Source organism: Myotis lucifugus, unplaced genomic scaffold, assembly GCF_000147115.1.
Source record: "Myotis lucifugus unplaced genomic scaffold, Myoluc2.0 scaffold_69, whole genome shotgun sequence".
In the NCBI taxonomy this organism is placed as follows: Eukaryota; Metazoa; Chordata; class Mammalia; order Chiroptera; family Vespertilionidae; genus Myotis; species Myotis lucifugus.
Window position 1 is genome coordinate 4,290,059 of NW_005871117.1, and position 19,085 is coordinate 4,309,143.

The following is a 19,085-nucleotide window of genomic DNA, read 5'->3' on the forward strand; positions in this document are numbered from 1 at the left end:
ACGAGTTTTTTCTATTCTCTGCCGGGGGAAGAGAAAGAGGCCCTGGGGGCCGCCTTTGCCCTGCCCCCCGGCTCTTAGCTCCCCCCTGGGTTTCCGATCACTGTCAGTGCCAGGGGGCTTCTTCTGTGCTTTCCCTTTTGCCTTCCTGCATTGTGCCTACATATGCAAATTAACCGCCATCTTTGTTGACAGTTAACCGCCATCTTGGCTGGTGATTAATTTGCATATCTCGCTAATTAGCCAATGGGAAGGGTAGAGGTCGTACGCCAATTACCATGTTTCTCTTTTATTAGTGTAGATGCCAGCCCTGGCCAGTTGCTCAGTGGTTAGTGTCATCCTGCAGACGGATGGGTCACAGCTTTGATTCCTGGTCAAGGGCATGTACCTCGGTTGCAGTTCCCCAGCCCTGTGTAGGAGCAGTTGCGGGAGACAACCAATCGATGTCTCTCTCTCATGTTGATGTCTCTCTCTCTCTTTCTCTCCCCAACTTTTGCCTCCCTTCCACTCTCTCTAGAAATCAATGGAGAAAATATCCTCAGATGAGGATTTAAAATAATAATAATGATAATGCCATACAAAATGGGGCTGAAATTTATTAAATTTTATTTTTGAAAACTTACCTGAGCAATTGCATCCTTGAGTTGATTATATTTCTCTAGATCAAAACGTGTCTTTTTGGCTCCTTTATGGAAAAATAATAAGTATTGTCTGTCTCTGGCTTCTGGATAAACATACTCCTGCAAAATAAAGGAGAAATTAAATTATTAGTCCTTAGCATACCATCTTCACAAAGTAATCATTTACATACTGTTGATAAGATTCAACACATATGCATACATATAAAGCAGGGGTGGGGGATGTCTGGCCAAAGCATTAGGGGTGAGTTAATTAAATATCTGGCCCTTGGCAGAAAAAAGTATATGCTGACATGTGTTGTATTCAATATTTAATTATTTCATAAACATTTCTATTGGGAAACACACACAGAAGAGCACACAAACTAAAAATGTGCATCACAACGAATCATCACATACTGAACATGCTAATCATTACCAGCTTAAAAAAAAATAGAACACTGCCAACAACCCAGAAGCTCCCTTCCTGCCCCTTCCCAATTACTAACCCTCCTTCCTCCCAAAGTAATAAATATCTTGACTTTTATGATAATTACTTTCTGGTTTTCTTTATAGCTTCTCCATTTAAGCATCTCCCCCCACCCCAACTCTACAGCTTAGTTTTACCTGTTCTTTGAATTTTATAAAAATGAAGTTAGATAGTGTGTATATGACTACTTTCACTCAATGTTATGCTTATGAGACTCATCTTTTGTATGTAGTTGTAGTCTCTTCATTTCTCTTGCTATGTTATATTCTATTGTATGTCTACATCACAATTTAGTTATCCATTGGACTATTGATAGACTTTTGAGTTGTTTCTAGGTTTAGGCTATTATGAATAATGCTGCCAAGAACATTTCTGGACTTATCTCTTCTGTTGGGTATATACTTATGAGTAGAAATTCTAGATCATAGTTTATGCATATGTTCAAATTTAAGAAGTGATATCAAACAGATTTCTAAAATCATTGTATCAATTATACTCCCATCAGCAGAGTATGAGAGTTTCCATCACTCTACATCCTTGTCAATGCTGGTATTACCAGTTTTTTAAATAGGAATTCTACTGTGAGTGCTGAAGTACTACCTCATTTTTTAAAAACAGCTTTACAAAGATATAATTTACATACCATACAATTCACTCATTTAAAGTATAATATTCAATGGTTTTTAGTATATTCACAAAGTTACACCACCATTACTACAATAAATTTTAGAACATTTTCATCATCCCCCAAAGAAGCCCCATACTCTAACAGTCACTTCCTATCTTCCTCAACACCTCCAGTTCTAGGCAACTACTAATCTACTTTCTAACTCTATAGATTTGCATATTCTGGACATTTCATATAAATGGAATTATTCAATATTTAGCCTTTTGTGTCTGGCTTTTTTCAAGGTTCATCCATTTGTGTCATGTATCAGTACTACTTTTTATTGCCAAATAATATTCCATTGACTGGATATACCACAATTCATCCATTCATCAATTAATAGACATACAGGTTGTTTCTACTTTTTGACTACTATGAATAAGGCTGCTATGAACATTCATGTACAAGTTTTTGTGTGCACATTATGTTTTTATTTCTCTTAGAGATATACTAGAGGCCTGATGCATGAAATTCGTGCAAGGGGCTTTGCCCCCACAGCCCCAGCTTTGTCCAGATGTACTGCAAAGATCTCCTCCCAGTCTGTTCACCCTTTTTATGGTGTGCTTTAATAACAGACGTTTTTAATTTTAACAGTCTAATTTATCATTCTTATCTTTATGGTTATCATTTTTCATTCTACTTAAGAAATAATTTCCTTTTCCACAGTAATTGAAATATTCTTCTATATTATCTACCAGGAGCTTTATTTATTGTGTTACTTTTCATATTTAGATCTACAATCCATCTGGAACTAATTTTGTTTACAGTATAAGGATGGGGTCGGTTCATTTTTAATATGGATATTCAATTATCCTTGCACCATTTATCAAAAAAGACTTTCCTTTCTTTGCAGTGCCATCTTTTTAAAATCAAAAGTTCATTTATGCTGTTTTCTGCATTCTCTCTTCTATCCCTTTGTACTATTTGTCTATCATTGTTCCACTATCTTAATTACTATAGTGTTATAACTAAAGCTATATAGTCTTCCATATCTGATAAAACAAATTGATTTACCTAGTTTTGCTTCACGAGTTTCCTGGCTTTTCTTAGTCTTTACATTACCATATATATATTTTAGAAGCAGCTTATTCAAATCTCTTCCCCCATCCGCAAATCTGTTGCATTTGACTGGGATTGCACTGAATCAAATAGATCAGTTTGGATAGAACTGATTGACATTTCTGTAATACTTTATTTTTAAGTTGCATCTTTTATAAAGTTTCATTTTCTAACTGTTGCTGGCATATAGTAAAGCAACTGATTTATGTATATTGACCTTGTATCCAGTAACCTTATGAAACTCACTTAGGGATTCTAACCAATTATCTTTACACTAGAGGCCCGGTGTACAAAAAATTTGTGCACTCAGGGGGGGGGGTCCCCTCAGCCCAGCCTATGCCCTCTTGCAGTCTGGGACCCCTGGGAGATTGTCCACCTGCTGGCTTAGGCCCGCTCCCTGGGGGATCGGGCACAAGCTGGCAGTCAGACATACCTCTGGCAGCCTGGCAGCCCTCGGGGGATGTCCATTTACCAGCAGGGAGCAGACCTAAGCTGCAGTCGGACATCCTTAGTGCTGCTGAGGAGGCGGGAGAGGCTCCTGCCACCTCCTGCTGGCAGCCATCAGCCTGGCTTGTGGCTGAGCAGAGCCCCCCCTGTGGGAGCACACTGACCATCAAGGGACAGCTCCTACATTGAGCATCTGCCCCCTGGTGGTCAGTGTGTGTCATAGTGACCAGTCATTCCCAGTCATTCTGCTGTTAGGGTCAATTTGCATATTACCCTTTTATTATATAGGATAGAGGCCTGGTGCATGGGTGGGGGCCAGCTGGTTTGCCCTGAAGGGTGTCCCGGATCAGGGTGGGGGTTCCGCTGGGGTGCCTGGCCAGCCTGGGTGAGGGGCTGATGGCTGTTTGCAGGCTGATCAAGCCCCCTCCACCCCCCAGCGGGGATCCTCACCCCATGGAGGTTTGGCCAGCCTGGGTGAGGGGTTGAGGGCTGTTTTCAGGCTGGCCAAGACCCCCGGTGATGGAAGCTCCCAGCCTCTCCTTTTTTTCTTTTTCTTTTTTATTCTGGGATTTATTTACCTTCTATAATTGAAACTTTGTAGCCTTGAGTGGAGCTCAGAGCCGGCCAGGCGGGGCGGGAAGCTTGGCTTCCTCCATCGCCAGGGGCTACCCAAGCCTCCTGCTCGCTCCAGCTCCGTGGCCAAGGCCAGCTGAAAGCAGGTATCTGGGGTTTATTTATCTTCTATAATTGAAACTTTGTTGCCTTGAGTGGAGCTCAGAGCCAGCCTCGGCAGACAGGAAGCTTGGCTTCCTCCATCACTGTGGTAACCAAGCCTCCTGCTTGCTCCAGCTCCATGGCTGCTGGCCGCCATCTTGGTTGGGTTAATTTGCATATAGTTGCTCTGATTGGCTGGTGGGCGTGGCTTAAGGCATAGCGAAGGTATGGTCAATTTGCATGTTTGTCTTTTATTAGTGTAGATGTTTTTGTATTTTTTTAATGTATAAATCTATTAATCACATCAGTTTTCTTTCTTTCCAATCTTTACAGCTTTTCTTTTTCTTGACTTCTCTGCTCAGGGATGATTTGTTTGCTTCTGCCTAGAACTTGTGAGCATTAGCATTCTGGAGTGACTAGAATTCTAGGACTACTTCAATCTAATTTTGGGATTGAAATGACTGAAGATGAGCTACAGTCTCTGAGAGAACCTACTTTAGTGATCCCTGGACACCAATTTCTATGGCTTTGATCCTTTAGATCAGGGGTGGGGAACCTTTATTCTGCCAAGGGCCATTTGGATATTTATAACATCATTTGCAGGCCATACAAAATAATCAACTTAAAAATTAGCCTGCTATATTTGGTCAAACATTTAATTAACACACCCCCCAATGCCTTGGAGGACCAGACCAAATGATTTCTTGGGCCTTATATGGTCCGTGGGCCAGATGTTCCCCACCCCTGTTTTAAATTATCAAAGATGGCTCAGTTTCTTGGCCTCTCAGCTTTACCATCCTTAATTAATGTAAATCTCCAGAGGAATAAGCAAACCTAGTATCAGGTTCACTTTCCCAGCACTCTACTTCTTCAGGTCCTTGCCTGGTAATTGTTTCTATCTTGTTGGCTCTCCCATGTCCACAGTCAGATGCATTTTACATTTTGCCTGCTTATTTTAATTTTTCCTAATGGGAGTCTGATTACCTAGTATGCCATACTAGAAGTAGAAGTAAATATTCAATTATTGATGATGACAGATAATGGATAAATACTAACTGAAGGGATAACTGTTGGATTAAAAACTTGAGGGAAAGCCCTTTACTTTCATCTAAATTGCAGTTACTAGGTTACTTACCTATCTTTGCTTAGAATGTAACTATATACACAAACTTAAATTTATTCAATTTTATTCTATGCTCCCTCTTTTGGGCAACAAGCATTTACTAAGCAACTATGTTCTAGACTCTATTTTAGAAATTTGATGATTTGATAATTAGTGAGAAGAGATGCAGACAGCTTGGGAAGAAATTCAGAGAGGAAGATGGTTGATAACACAGGGAACACAAACAATAAACCAGAGTAAGATACTAGAAGTAGGGGTGGAGAGTGGGGCTAAAAACAGGTGGAGGAGCTAGCCCTGAACAGGGAAATGATATCTCTTATTTGAGTTTGAAGGAAATAGGATGACAGTAAGTACAAATATTGTTAAACATACAAATTTAGGAATTAGAAAGCTTATATTTGTTATCTGAATTTCCTATAAGTAGGAGGCAAGGTGAAGGGTGACATGGGGAGTTTAATGTAAAGTCTTAGAATAAATACTGTGGGAGTATCGGGGAAGAAAATCTAAGCAGTGGCCTATTGCACACTATTTATGATTTTTCTCTAGCCATGTGCAGTAGTCTGGATATAGGATAAATGGCTAAGATTAGGAATTTATAGAGTACCTATGGTGGAAAGACAATGGGGTAAGGATTGTAAAATACTAAGAAGAGAAGGGCAATATGATCTAAGTTTGATAGAAAAGAAAGCAACACATGAGGAAGGTGATAGTAAAAAATTAAGAGAGAGAGCTATCAGAAGCCTAAAGATCTGGATGAAGTCAAAGGAGAAAGTGAGTGAACTAAAGGGCTAGAAAGAAAATAAATTGTGGTCAGAAGTTGGTATATAAGTAGGGCAGTTCAAGGAAAGAAGGTCCTGAACAGTCATTGAAGTGGTTTGCTGGAGTAGAATATAAATGACAGTTGTTGAAAAAGAGATGACAAGGGTATTAAAAGCTACTTTTCTTTTTTCATTATTGTCCCCCTAAGTAGCCTTTTCAGGTATTTTTTTTTTCCTGATTACCCTCATTCCCAAAAAGGTTTAACCACAAATACACTGCATATTTATTGATATATTATAAACATCTAAGATGTTTTACTCCTCAAGAACCAATTTTCTTCCTCTTGGAGGCAATATCCCCTTTGATGAAAATGCATGGGCACCCTGGCTGGGTAGTTCAGTTGGTTAGAGTGTTGTCCTGACAAGCTAAGATTGTGGGTTCAATTCCCAGTTAGGGCATATACAAGAATCAACCAATGACTGCATAAATAAGTGGAACAACAAATTGATGTTTCTCTCTCTTTCCCCTCTCCCTCTCCCTCTCGCTTCAAAATAAAGAAAGAAAGAAAATGCAGGGTGTTAGATGGGCAGTCCACATGCATGCTGAAGTAGCCCAGAATGGCAATTCTAATGGTTAGGCTTCTTTTTTCCATAACAGAAATGGAGACAGGTTTCACTGAAATATTAGTCAGTAAAATTCAATATTCCACTTGATTTTATAAATTAAAGGAGCTTGTCATTTTATAAAGATTCTTGGGAACTTAATATACTATTGGAATACAAATGCAGCATCTCATTGTAACAAGAGTTTAGAAGAATTTAAATGATGTTGAACAAACATTTTGCTTCATGGATGTTAACTGTGAATATGGATATTTAACTTGAGAATCTGTATTTTATTTGGTCAAGTTTTCTTAGTCACAAATGACAATATTATTTACTACTGCTATTTTGCAATTTGTCACTTGGGGGCAGCAAAAATGCTTTGGAATCACAGAAGTACTAGTATAGCATTTAACTAGTATGGCAGATAGGCTATTAAAGATATAAGCACAGTGTTAGGCAATAAAAATTAAAAAAACTAAATGCCAAGCCTCAAAAGATATCATAGTCCAGTAGGAGGGAAAAGACATTGTATATGAACAATTATAATACAAGATAGCACAGGATGAGTGAAATGAGAGGCACAATGTGCTTATAGGAATTCTGAAGAATTTGAAGTTGGCTGTAGGGCAAAGGTTCATGAAAGATAGGCAGTTAAGTAGATCTTGAAATATGACAGGTAGAGATCAACAGAGAGAACTTTTTCAGTTGATAGAATGTGTGAAGTAAGGAATGAGGGTTTAAACAACTCAGGGTATTTGCGGGGAAATAAAGAATATAATTTGATTTTTTTAGAACACAGTACATACACAGCGGGGTTGATAGACATTTGGAAAAGACAGAAAGCAACAGCAAAGGCAATAGCAGGCTAAGGGGTCTGGACTTCAATCAATAAACACATAAAAAGAACCCATTAAAGGGGTATGTATCTAAGGGGGAGAGAGAGAGAAGAGGGAAGAGGGAAGATGAGTGAGGGGAGAGGGAAAGACCCACACATAGACAGACAGACATATGCAAGCCCTGTCCAGAGCTGTGATTAGATACATTTTTCTGGCTGTTAAGTTCTGTTCAAGAGTGAGTAGTATGAGCCAGACATGGAACTAGGTGCTGGAGACTCTGAGCGAACAATGGCAGACATGAACGGTTTACCATCTCTCTTCTCTACAGACAAGTTTAGGAGGACAAAAAGGCTAAATAATACTCTTGGGCTTTCATTTTTCTACACATAAACAGGCCCATGACCACTGGTCTAACAACAACAGAAGAAAAATGCCAATAGTTTATAGCAGCCATTAAAAATATAAGATAAACAATTCTTAGGTTTCTTCTGTTTCCTAAGGAAATAGAAACATGTCTCAGCTATTTCAAATGTTTCTTTTTTATTAAGGGAGGTTGGATCTGTGGTGGTATCACATATATAATAAGTGATAATAAATCCTTCATACTTCCTAAAGTGACACTATAAATTTCCAAGTTCCAAAAAAAAAAAAAAATCACTGGCAACAAAAATTAGTTCTATCTACTGATATTTACTTAAGGAGTGACAATTAGCTATTTATTAAGGAGACAGTGTTATTAATAATTAATGACTATTTCATTGGCTTCATAAGAAAATAAAGTATTGCAGGTTGAATTTGAAGTAAGTACAGTTATTTAATGAGAGAAAATATGAAATGAGCTTCTGTTATTTCAAAGAAAAAAATTCCACCAATTCAAACAGTGTCTTTAATAGCTACTGATAAGTAATAAATGAGCCTTGGTTGATAAAGAATAGACCAAGAGTATAAAATGATTAGATATCTAATTTTTGCCTCTCTTCCATGAAGTAAAAACAGTAACAAAAACCCCCACGTATTCACTTAACATACTGAAAAGTAGCCCAGAGTTTAGTTTAACTATTTGAAAATATTTTTTTTGTATTGATTTCAGAGAGGGAAAAGAGATAGAAACATCAATAATGAGAATCATTGATCAAATGCCTCCTGCGCGCCCCACACTGGGGATGGAGCCCGAAAACCTGGGCATGTGCCCTGATTGGGAATCGAACCAGGAATTGAACCGTCGTAGGTCGACATTCAACCACTGAGCCACGCTGGCTGGGCTAGTTTAACTATTTGTTTAGGTATCACCAATTCTCCATTCCAAGAATTTAACAAAAACCAAAAGCTTGGGACTACTCCATCTGACCGTTAAATTAATTACACAGTAACATAAAAAGCCAACCAACTTAGCTGAACAAGTTATCCTACCACTGGCCACTCTTCTCACTTGTTCTCTTATTCTATAACTTACTGTAATATATTTTTCCGAATTTAATGGTTTATATGGCTCTTTTTATAGTCTGTGAGCTTCATGATGGCAGAAGCCATATCTTATATCTGTCTCTTTAGCATCTAAAATAGTGCCTGATGCCCAGCTGATGTGGCTCAGTGGTTGAGCATCAACTCATGAACCAAGAGGTCGCTGGTTCAATTCCTGTCAGGGCACATGCCTGGGTTATGGGCTCGATCCCCAGTAGGGGTATGTAGGAGGCAGCCAATCAATGATGTTTCTATCTCTCTATCCTTCTCCCTCTACCTCAAAATATATATATACTAGAGGCCCGTTGCACGAAGATTCGTGCAATAGGCCCTCTTTCCCCTGGCTGCCAGCACCAGTTTTCCTCTGGCACCCAGGACCCAGACCTTCACACTGGCCACTGCCTTCCATCTTCGCTCTGGACACAGTATTCGCTGCGGCTGGAGCCTTCAGTCTTTGCTCCTCACTCCAGCCGGAGTCTTCAGTCTCCAGCCAGAGCTGCTCCTGTAGCTCCTTCCGCCCCCCCTCCCCCTCATAGCTTGATTGCTGCTTCTCCTGCAGACCTCGCCGACGGGCTCCTGGGTCCCGGGGGGCTGCCTTGCCTGCAGCCCGGCTTTCCGATCACGATCACGATCACGGGCCGCAGGCAAGGCGACTCCTGGGTCCCGGGGGGCCGCCTTGCCTGCGGCCTGGCTTTCTGGCGGCTCCTGGGGTCGCACACAGGGGCCTGGATGGCGGCTCCCAGTGTCCCGCCCTGCCTGCAGTATGCAAATTAGCCACCATCTTTGTTGGCAGTTAATTTGCATATCGCGCTGATCAGCCAATGGCGATGGTAGTGAAGGTATGGTTAATTACCATATTTGTCTATTATTAGATAGGACTAGAGGCCCACTGCACGAATTCGTGCACAGGTGGGGTCCAGCCGGCCCACCCTGATTGGGGCCAATCGGAGCCAGCTGGCTGGGGGGAGGGGACGCAGGAGGTTAGCTAGCCGGCCCTGCCCCCGATTGGGCCAGTGGAGGGCTGCAGTGCATGTCACAGTGACCAGTTGTTCCTGTCATTCTGGTCGTTCTGGTTGCTTGGCTTTTATATATATACATTAGAGGTCTGGTGCACGGATTCATGCACTGGTGGGGTCCCTTGGCCTGGCCTGTGGGGATCAGGGCGAAACCAGCTCTTCGACATCCCCTGAGGGGTCCCGGATTGTGAGAGGGCGCAGGCCAGGCTGAGGGACCCCACTGGTGCATGATTGGGGCTGGGGAGGGAGCACAGGGAGGGCTCCAGGGTGTGTCCAGCCCATCTCGCCCAGTCCCGATCTGCCTGACCCCAGCAGCAAGCTAACCTATTGGTCGGAGCGTCTGCCCCCTGGTGGTCAATGCACGTCATAGTGACTGGTCGAATGGTTGGACACTTAACTTATTAGGCTTTTATTATATAGGATGTATACATGTAATAAAAAAAAACTTTAAAAAATAAAATAGTGCCTGATACATAACTGGCATGCATGCGCACCTACGTGTGTGTGTGTGTGTGTGTGTGTGTGTATGTGTGTGTGTGTGTATAAAGGATAAATGAGTACTTAAAGGGAACTGGCTTTAGAAAGAATATGAGAGTCCAGCTGGTATGGCTCAGTGGTTGAGCACTGACCTATGAACCAAGAGGTCATGGTTCAATTCCTGTCAGGGCACATGCCCGGGTTGTGGGCTCAATGTCTAGTAGCGGGTGTGCAGGAGGCAGCTGATCAATGATTCTCATCATTGATGTTTCTATCTCTCTCTTCTTCTCCCTTCCTCTCTGAAATCAATGAAAACATATTTAAAAACAAAAACAAAAAAGAAAGAATATGAGAAAAAAGAGAACTACTTTGACAACCAAAACTTCATTACTATCTCATAAAAAGTTACTTGGAGAAGAATTCTTACCTGGCGTGTTATTACAAAATATGCATACATTGCCATGGCACTTCCATAAGTGATGAAATAGGTGACAGGCTCCATAATGTCCCAGGAGTATTCCCACCAGGTAAGCCGGGCCAAAATGCCAAACTGTGTGGCCATGTAAGCAAGTCCACCCCATAGCACCAAAGTGGTCCTCTTCTCAGCTTTTCTGCTAATCTCAATTCGTACCTATGGGGCACACATGATCGATCAATCGTAAAGCACTTTGACATAGAATCAATATAAAACTCTTATTTAAACTGTTCTATGTTCACTAAAGAAACAGGACTCATAATCAAGATACAAGTTAGTCTCAGTTCTATTAAATATAGTTTGTCTTCCTAAATAGTTCTCACTGAATAACGTATTTAAAAGGAGTAATATTTATTTAGGACACCGTGTTTAATGTTTCATCCTAGAAGTGGCTGAAAATATGGAGAACTACAGGAGTGAATAAGTTAGTTTCAACAGTTCTTCATCCAACTACAAGTTTATTTTCTTTAAGAAGAGGGAAATGAAAGCATGCAAATGTTCTCTCACTGTTACATATAAAATTTAATCTATGATCAGTTTTTACTCAAAGGGTTTACTAGGGAGTAGGCAGACCAGCACAGTGAGTCAGAGCATGGACTCTGGATTCAGACCGGAAGAGTTTAAGCCATCATTGCAAATCACCATTAACTTCAGTATTGAGTTGCTCTGAGGATTAACAGAATACAGGTAAAATACTTACCATAATTCCTGGTGGATAGTAAATATACAGTATAGGATGATAATTACTTTATTATAGTTGACACATTAAAAGTGCTTTACGTTTTGAAAATAACAAATTTAAAACTCGTCCCTCTTGACAACAGTTTCTTAAATTTAGTTTAACACAACTTTCTTGTTTTTAATCTTTATTGTTGAAAGTATTTACATATGTTTCCCCTTTTCCCCCATTAACCCCTATATCACAGCTTTCTAATGGTCTTAAGTTCAATGAGAACAACCTTGAGATATGTGTTGATTATTTTTAAAGAAATCAGAAAAAGCACAATATAAAGAGTATTTGTTCCCTTTGTTAATCTCTTATAGTCTAATTTCTTAAAATGAAAATACTTGCATCATCAAAAAATAAGAATAACATGTTAATTCTAGAATACTCAGAAAAGTGTAAAAAATCAATCACAATCCTACTGCTCTACTGGCATATCTTTCTCTACATATACATACATATGTATAACTATGAGCATAATACATTTAAAACTTGGATCACAGTATGTACTAATATGCTTACTTTAATAATTTCCTTTCCATAAAACATATGAATAGTTTTCTATAGTATATTAGGTCTACACAATCATGCTAAACAGCTGTAGAATATTCTATATACTTAACTTGATTAAAATCATTACCCACTCTCCTCAAAACTTTTCTTCATCAGCAGTTATTCCAATCTTTGTTGTAAAGGTGGTAAATCTGGGTAAGGGCAGAAATTCAGACCTCAAAGCTTCAAGTCTATGATCAAGGCTCCAAACTATTTTTTTTAAGTCCTTTCTTAGCTTTGATTGGAACTTTTTTATGGCTCAGTCCCAAAAACGAGTGGACTAGTTTGATTGACACAGCTCAATTACATAAAAAAGCAAACTTAAAATGGAGGTAAAAAAAGCAAACATATACGCTTTGAAAAAAATATCAGTGAAGAGAAAAGTCTGAGGTTTGAATTTGTACCTTTTCCAGGGGCGCCAGTTGCTCTTTGAGATCCTCTAATCTTTCGATAAGCTCCCTCTCCTTGCTTAGCTGGTGCTGCTCGATGCACAGTGTAGTGTATAGCTGCTGGACTAGTGTTTTTACATCGTTCAGCGTTGCTGCATTTTCATGGCTTAAGAGGTCTGGAAGGAAAAGTTACTTTTTAAAAAAATGTATGCCTTAGTGAAGAGCTGCTATTCCTGGGGCTACTAGACAACGAGAACAGGCAGATTCATCCACAATAGGGATCTCACTTTCAATGTGAAACTGAAGGAAAGTAATATTTCTTTTTTTAAAAAAGGAGGTATCTACAAATCATAGAAAGTATATTCATATTTGGGCAACTTGAAAATTTTGAAACCAACGTTCACCATATTTTTAGAAGTTTAAATGCTACATATGAGGCTACAAAGAATAATAATAATCTTCATTAGATAAAAATAAAAAATGAAGACAGTATGTTAAAAACAAGAAGAGAGGTTTAGAATCAATCTTATGCTTATTAAAATGCTGATTATAATTTATCTATGGCCTTGCCATTTTAATTGATGATTTTCCCCCTTTAGTATTATCTGAAGAAAAACTAAAGTATTTCAAATTTGCTCATACAAAGGTATAAATAAAAATATCATTATTCTAATAATCTTAGCTCCCATACATCTTCCCCCTAGCATACAACTTTTATTTATTCCTGTTGGGAAAAGACACAGAATAGCTGTATGGACCTCAATATCATGCTCTAAAGGGGATGAAGTTATAAGAATGATTGAAAGGGTAAAAGATTAAATTATTTGATTCATTATCCTCTTCTGTGAGTAGGATGTGTTTCCAGAAATCTAAAAATTATGTTGTGAGAACCTAATAAAAATTCCAGCTGATTTCAGCTGCCATTTTTTAAAGCACTACAAATAAAGCTTTTGTTTTAGAATATTAGCTTTATTGTGACATTTTGTTAAGTTCATCCCTTTTCTAAATAAAAATAAACTACAATCAGAATTAGTTATATATTAAAAAAAGAATATTTATTAAATTTATCAGGGTGACACTGGTTCATAGGATCATATAAGTTTCAAGTATTCATTTCTGTGATACATGATCTATATATAGCATTGTGTGCCCACCACCCAAAGTCAAATAATCTTCCGTCACCATATATTTGGCCCCTTTATCCTTTACTACCTCCCCACCCCCTTCTCTCTGGTAACTACCATACTGTTACCTATGAAATACTCTTCAAAACATCCTTTAGTAGAGTTATCACAGAAAGTCAATTAATAAAAATTCAAATAAGGGTAGCAAATTGGATTAGAGAAGAGCTGAAATAGTAAAATGGGATGAGCATAGAGTCTTGCACACTTTGTTTTTTTTTTTTTAAAAAAATATATATTTAATATATTTTATTGATTTTTTTACAGAGAGGAAGGGAGAGAGATATAGAGAGTTAGAAACACCGATGAGAGAGAAACATCGATCAGCTAGCTGCCTCCTGCACACCCCCTACTGGGGATGTGCCCGCAACCAAGGTACATGCCCTTGACCAGAATCAAACCTGGGACCCTCCAGTTCGCAGGCCAATGCTCTATCCACCGAGCCAAACCAGCTAGGGCGAGTCTTGCACACTTTGAACTCTAGAAGTCATCTATGTCAACAGGGTCTTCTTTCATTAAAGTTGCAGCTCACATTTGCACACAGCTTTACACTTTCCAGTTACCAGAAGAGGAAACTGCACTCTAGAAAGCAGTAACTTGTCTAGAATTTCACAGTGAGGTGGCAGCGTCCCTCGGGATTTCTCTATCAGCTCTCTTTTGCTAATCCTCCTTATCCTAATGGTTGAATGCATCTGAATTTCCAGGTTCTTTGGCAAGCTTTGATTTGTCCATCTGTGTCATTGCTTAAAAATTGGTGACTATTCTCCCATCTTCCAAGCTCCCTTTTCAAACTCTTACTTCTTCAGCTTCATATACAACTGTACAAGGTTTCATTCCTATACTAAGTCTTTTATTCCATAACTAGAGGCCCGGTGCACAAAATTCGTGCACAAAGGGGGGGGGGCGGGGGGGGGAAGGTCCCCTCAGCCCAGCTTGCACCCTCTCCGATCTGGGACTTTGAACTATATATAAAAAAAGGATTAATTCTCAATACAAATGTTTAAGAGCACAGGGAAGTCCATAATTTATTTTATTTTAAAAAGATCCCCTCTATAATGTTGTTAAAATAATATGACTTTTAGCCTGTATGGAGGGAAGGAGCTTAAGTTATGTAGAACATTCATTTATGTGAAACAGTGGCAATATCAGATAATAAGCTTTCTGGTGTTTAGGTAGAATTTAAGTTTTAGTCAATGTACTGGCCAAGTGCCAGGTGCTCAAGGAGTTCTTCAACTGAAACAGAGCCTGCATGTAAACCTTTCAGTGTTCTTAGAATACTGCCTGTTTCTCAAGGTTATCCAGGGGAAAGTTAAGTTCTTTCCAAAAGCCCTTCCCTCATTCCTCTGACCTTATCAAGGTTACTTTTTACCTCTCTTTGGTGGTCGGACATGATATGTTAAGTCATTAATGACCAGCTTAAAGTCATCAAGGAGAAGGAGGTCTATCCCTGTTGAGGCAGCAACTCGAACGCCATCTGTGAAAAAAGTTTAATGTGAAAATGTAAACTTGTCGTATGTCCATAATTATTTAAGAATGGTCATGAAAAAGTAATCCTCAAAATAGATTTTAAGAATGATGTCTCTCTTAATTTTAGTTAACTTTTTGCCTCATCCCTAAGTCTATGCTAAACAAAGCTTATACTATTATCTGAGACTTTTTGTTTTCATGGCCTCAAGCCTGTGAAGATTTAACAACATATTTTTCTGGGAGAATTTTATGAAAGTGAAATAATTATATAGATCTATAGGTGTCAGTTGGAAATCTAGGGTCACTGGGAGAGCTGCACGGCCGTCTTATATTTGTCTATGATGGAAGGTGGGTGAGTAAAAAAACAACATTTTCCATTATGTGGTACTTTTCAGTGTGGTCACTGATTAGATGCCAATAATTCGTTAGGGATGAATGCTAGGGCTAGCCAAACACACCAAGCTGGTCTACTAGTTATACTACTACATGAATTGAGTATTAAGTATATCTAAAATATTTATAGCATAGAAATGTGGCAAATTGTTAATAACTGGTGAATTCAAGTGAAGGCTAAGTGGGTACTTATTGTACTAATGTGGATTTAAAATGTTTTAAAGTAAAAATTAGGAAAATATGCAAAGCACTTAAAAATAAATAAGTAAAATGGGTGTCATGTCAAATGGGAATTTTTGGTGCCTTATTTTATATTCTTTTCGAGTATACATGTTTTTATTTTGGTAAGTCTTTATGTGAAAGACATAAGAAAATCTAAAAAGAAGTCCTAATATTTCATATCTCCAGAGATGAGGACTCAACCACTGGAAAAATTTATTCTACGCCTAAGGCAATGATGAAAGGTCTTAATAATATACAGTGCCCACAGCATTATATGTGAGGTGCTTTTGAATGAGATTCCCTGTGTATATATATTTGTTAAAACTGAATAGTTATATTCTGAGAACCACTTTCTCTCCTGCTGACATTTGCTAAGCAAAGAAAGTTAAGAGTAAGAGATTCTTTTGCAGAAACCTGTGTGTGTGTGTGTGTGGCGGGGGGGGAATGGATGGGTGGGAATTAATAATGAAGGTGACTGTACCTGGTGAGTAGATTGCAACTCGGTCAATTCCCCGATCCTCTTCTTGTAGTTGTCGTAAAAACACACCAACAGAGTCTGAGATAGGTTTGAGTGTGAATTGGCAGCGTTCACGCCGGGATGGTAGCCTCACAGATATCACAGGCAACCCATTTTGATACACCACTGTCACATCTGAATGAAAAAGATCCCCAATCATATGAAAGTTAGATTCATTATGTTACAGCTATATTCTTACCATTCTTATATGGGATCTGTTATTATCAGTGTGGTTTAAAATGTTTTCAAAGGTTTAAGGATATGTCCTTTAGCTTTAGTTGACAGTTATTCTGGGAATTAGAATCACACAACTCACTTTTCAGAAAAATAGAAACATGCAAAGGATTATCTTCTAAGTGGATCAAGGAAAAGCTTTCTCAGGAATTTGAGGTAAAGTTCTTGGTATTGCTGAAGAACTTTACCTGGTTCCGTTTATTAAGATTTTATGAAGTAGTCAGAGATTGCTAGCTGACTCCATAACCTGTAGGAGGTGGCTCTTGGGAGCCAGAGCTTTCAAGAAGCCCTGGGGAATTAATAATATTTTAAAGTACACCAATAAGGGAGATTCTTGCTCAAGGATACAACCCATATTTATAGTACAATATTATATCCAAGGTACTTGATAAGTAATCATTCTCTTACACAACATGGACATATTATGAAATAATAAAAAACAGTTTTTTTTATATTCTCCTGAACATCTTCCTGAGGTTAGTGAGAAGCCAAAGATGAACTATTTGGCATTTTCTAACAAAAAGTTAATAAAGAAGATATTATTATAAGCTATACAACTGGAAGGATTTTCTACATTAGTATTGCACAGAATTCCTTATTTCCTTATCTTTTTCCTCACTACTCTTGATTTGCAGAGCCTGTCATTAAAACAAATGTCAAAATAACTCAAAGTAATTTTCAAATGAATTTTTAAAAATAAATTAATTTTGAACCAGTATATATATGCAACCAAGTATTTAAAGATAAGTTAGCACCAAGGAAGGAAAACAGGTTTCAGAGTCAAATCTGGGCTGGAATTCTGGCTGTTAACTTTGGACATATTATATAACTTCTCTGATCCTCACTTTTTCATATATAAGCTGGGTTTAATCCCTAACTGATAGAGTTGTTATAAGGAATCCTATATAATAAAAGGCTAATATGCAAATCGACCAAACGGTGGAACAACCAGTCGCTATGATGCACACTGACCACCAGGGGGCAGACACTCAATGCAGGAGCTGCCCCCTGGTGGTCAGTGAGCTCCCATAGGGGGAGCGCCGCTCAGTCAGAAGCTGGGCTCACAGCTGGTGAGCGCAGCGGCGGTGGCGGGAGCCTCTCCCGCCTCTGTGGCAATGCTAAGGATGTCGACTGATGGCTTAGGCCCGTGGGGAGCGGGCCTAAGCCATCAGTCAGACATCCCCCGAGGGCTCCTGGACTGTGAGAGGGTTCAGGCTGGGCTGAGGGGACAACCCCCCTCACCCCCCGAGTGCACAAATTATGTGCACTGGGCCTCTAGTAAATAAAATAAACCAATTAAAACACTTAGCACACTGATTGATACATAGTGATATCATTGTCTCGTTTGCTTTTTTTTAAGAATCAAAAGGTACATTCTATAATGTTTCTAAGGATTCATATCCCTCGAAATTGATGAGTTGAGAGGAAATGTATGTAGATTAAAGTTCTGGAGATCCCAAATGCATCAAAGTTTCCATAGTCATTTACACCTTATTTTCTTACCTATCTAGTAATTTATAAGGTCTACAACGTATACAAAAGCCTCATTCTAAATTCTTTCAGGACTTAAATTTTAAAGCAACCTTTATTAAGGCATAGCTTATAAATTAAAAAAAATACACTTATTTTAAATGAATGTTTGATGAGTTTTGACACAATAATAAAAATTCCCTTGAGCCCCATCCCAGTTAATCTCTGGGCAACCAGTTTTGATTTCTGTCACCGTATTTTTCTAGAGTTTCATAACACTAGAATCATATATTATATACACACTTTTAAAACCTGGCTTCATTCTCTCAGCATGATTTTGATATTCATGTTGCTGTATGCATTAGTAGTTCATTCATTTTTATTGCTGATAGTATTTAACTGTATGGACACACTATAATTTATTTATCCATTCATCTATTGATTGTGGCATACATTTTATCATCATTTTACTTTTAACCTATCCATGTCTTCATACTTAATGTGGGTTTCCGCCCTGGCCAGTGTGGCTCATCCCATGCACTGAAAGGCTGCAGGTTCGATTCCTGGTCAGGGCACATGCCCAGGTTGTGGGCTTGATCCCCAGTAGGGAGATCTCCCTCCCTTTCACTTCCTGTCTTTAAAAAATATCAATAAAAATATTTTAAAAAATAATGTGGGTTTCCCTTACACAGGATATACTTAGGTCTAGCTATTTTATCCAATCTGACCATCTCTGCCTTTCAATTAAAGTGTGTATATTATTTGCATTTTATAAATTATAAGTATAGTTGGATATAAGTCCACCCACCATCTTCCTACTTAATTTCTTGACCCAACTGTTCTTCTACTTTTCCTATATTCTTGCCATCCATATTTTAGATTTAACTGAGGGTTGTTTTTTTTTTAATTGATCTAAGAGAGAAAGGAAAGAAGGGAGGGAGGGGGAGAGAGATAGAAAGGAAGAGAGAGAGAGAAACATCAATGTGAGAGAGAAACATAGATCAGTCTATCACCCAATAGCGCCCTGACCAGGAATCAAACCCGCCATCTTTTGGTGTATGGGATGATGCTTCAACTGAGCCACACTGGCCAGGGGTTAATTGAGTATTTTTTATGATTATGTTTAATCTCTACTAATGGCTTATTAACTATACCTTCTCATGTTTTTAGGGGAGTTACTCTACAGCAGATGT

General features: G+C 38.7%; 1 protein-coding gene across 5 annotated transcripts in view; it reads right to left on the reverse strand.

The window, feature by feature from the left end:
- The window catches only part of MCU (mitochondrial calcium uniporter), a 183,554-nt gene that overhangs the window by 5,966 nt on the left and 158,503 nt on the right, over positions 1-19,085 (reverse strand). For 4 of the 5 annotated variants that reach the window (XR_001348533.1, XM_006090275.3, XM_023755123.1 and 1 more), the window contains 5 exons: positions 16,153-16,323; positions 14,959-15,063; positions 12,424-12,584; positions 10,696-10,899; positions 621-737 (listed from right to left, as the gene is read on the reverse strand). Coding sequence is in view for 4 of the 5 variants with exons in the window: in XM_006090275.3 (XP_006090337.1) it covers positions 621-737; positions 10,696-10,899; positions 12,424-12,584; positions 14,959-15,063; positions 16,153-16,323 (758 nt within the window). In the remaining variant the exon portion in view is untranslated. The remainder of the gene's footprint in view (positions 1-620; positions 738-10,695; positions 10,900-12,423; positions 12,585-14,958; positions 15,064-16,152; positions 16,324-19,085) is intronic. The other variant, XM_023755124.1, reaches the window with a different exon arrangement.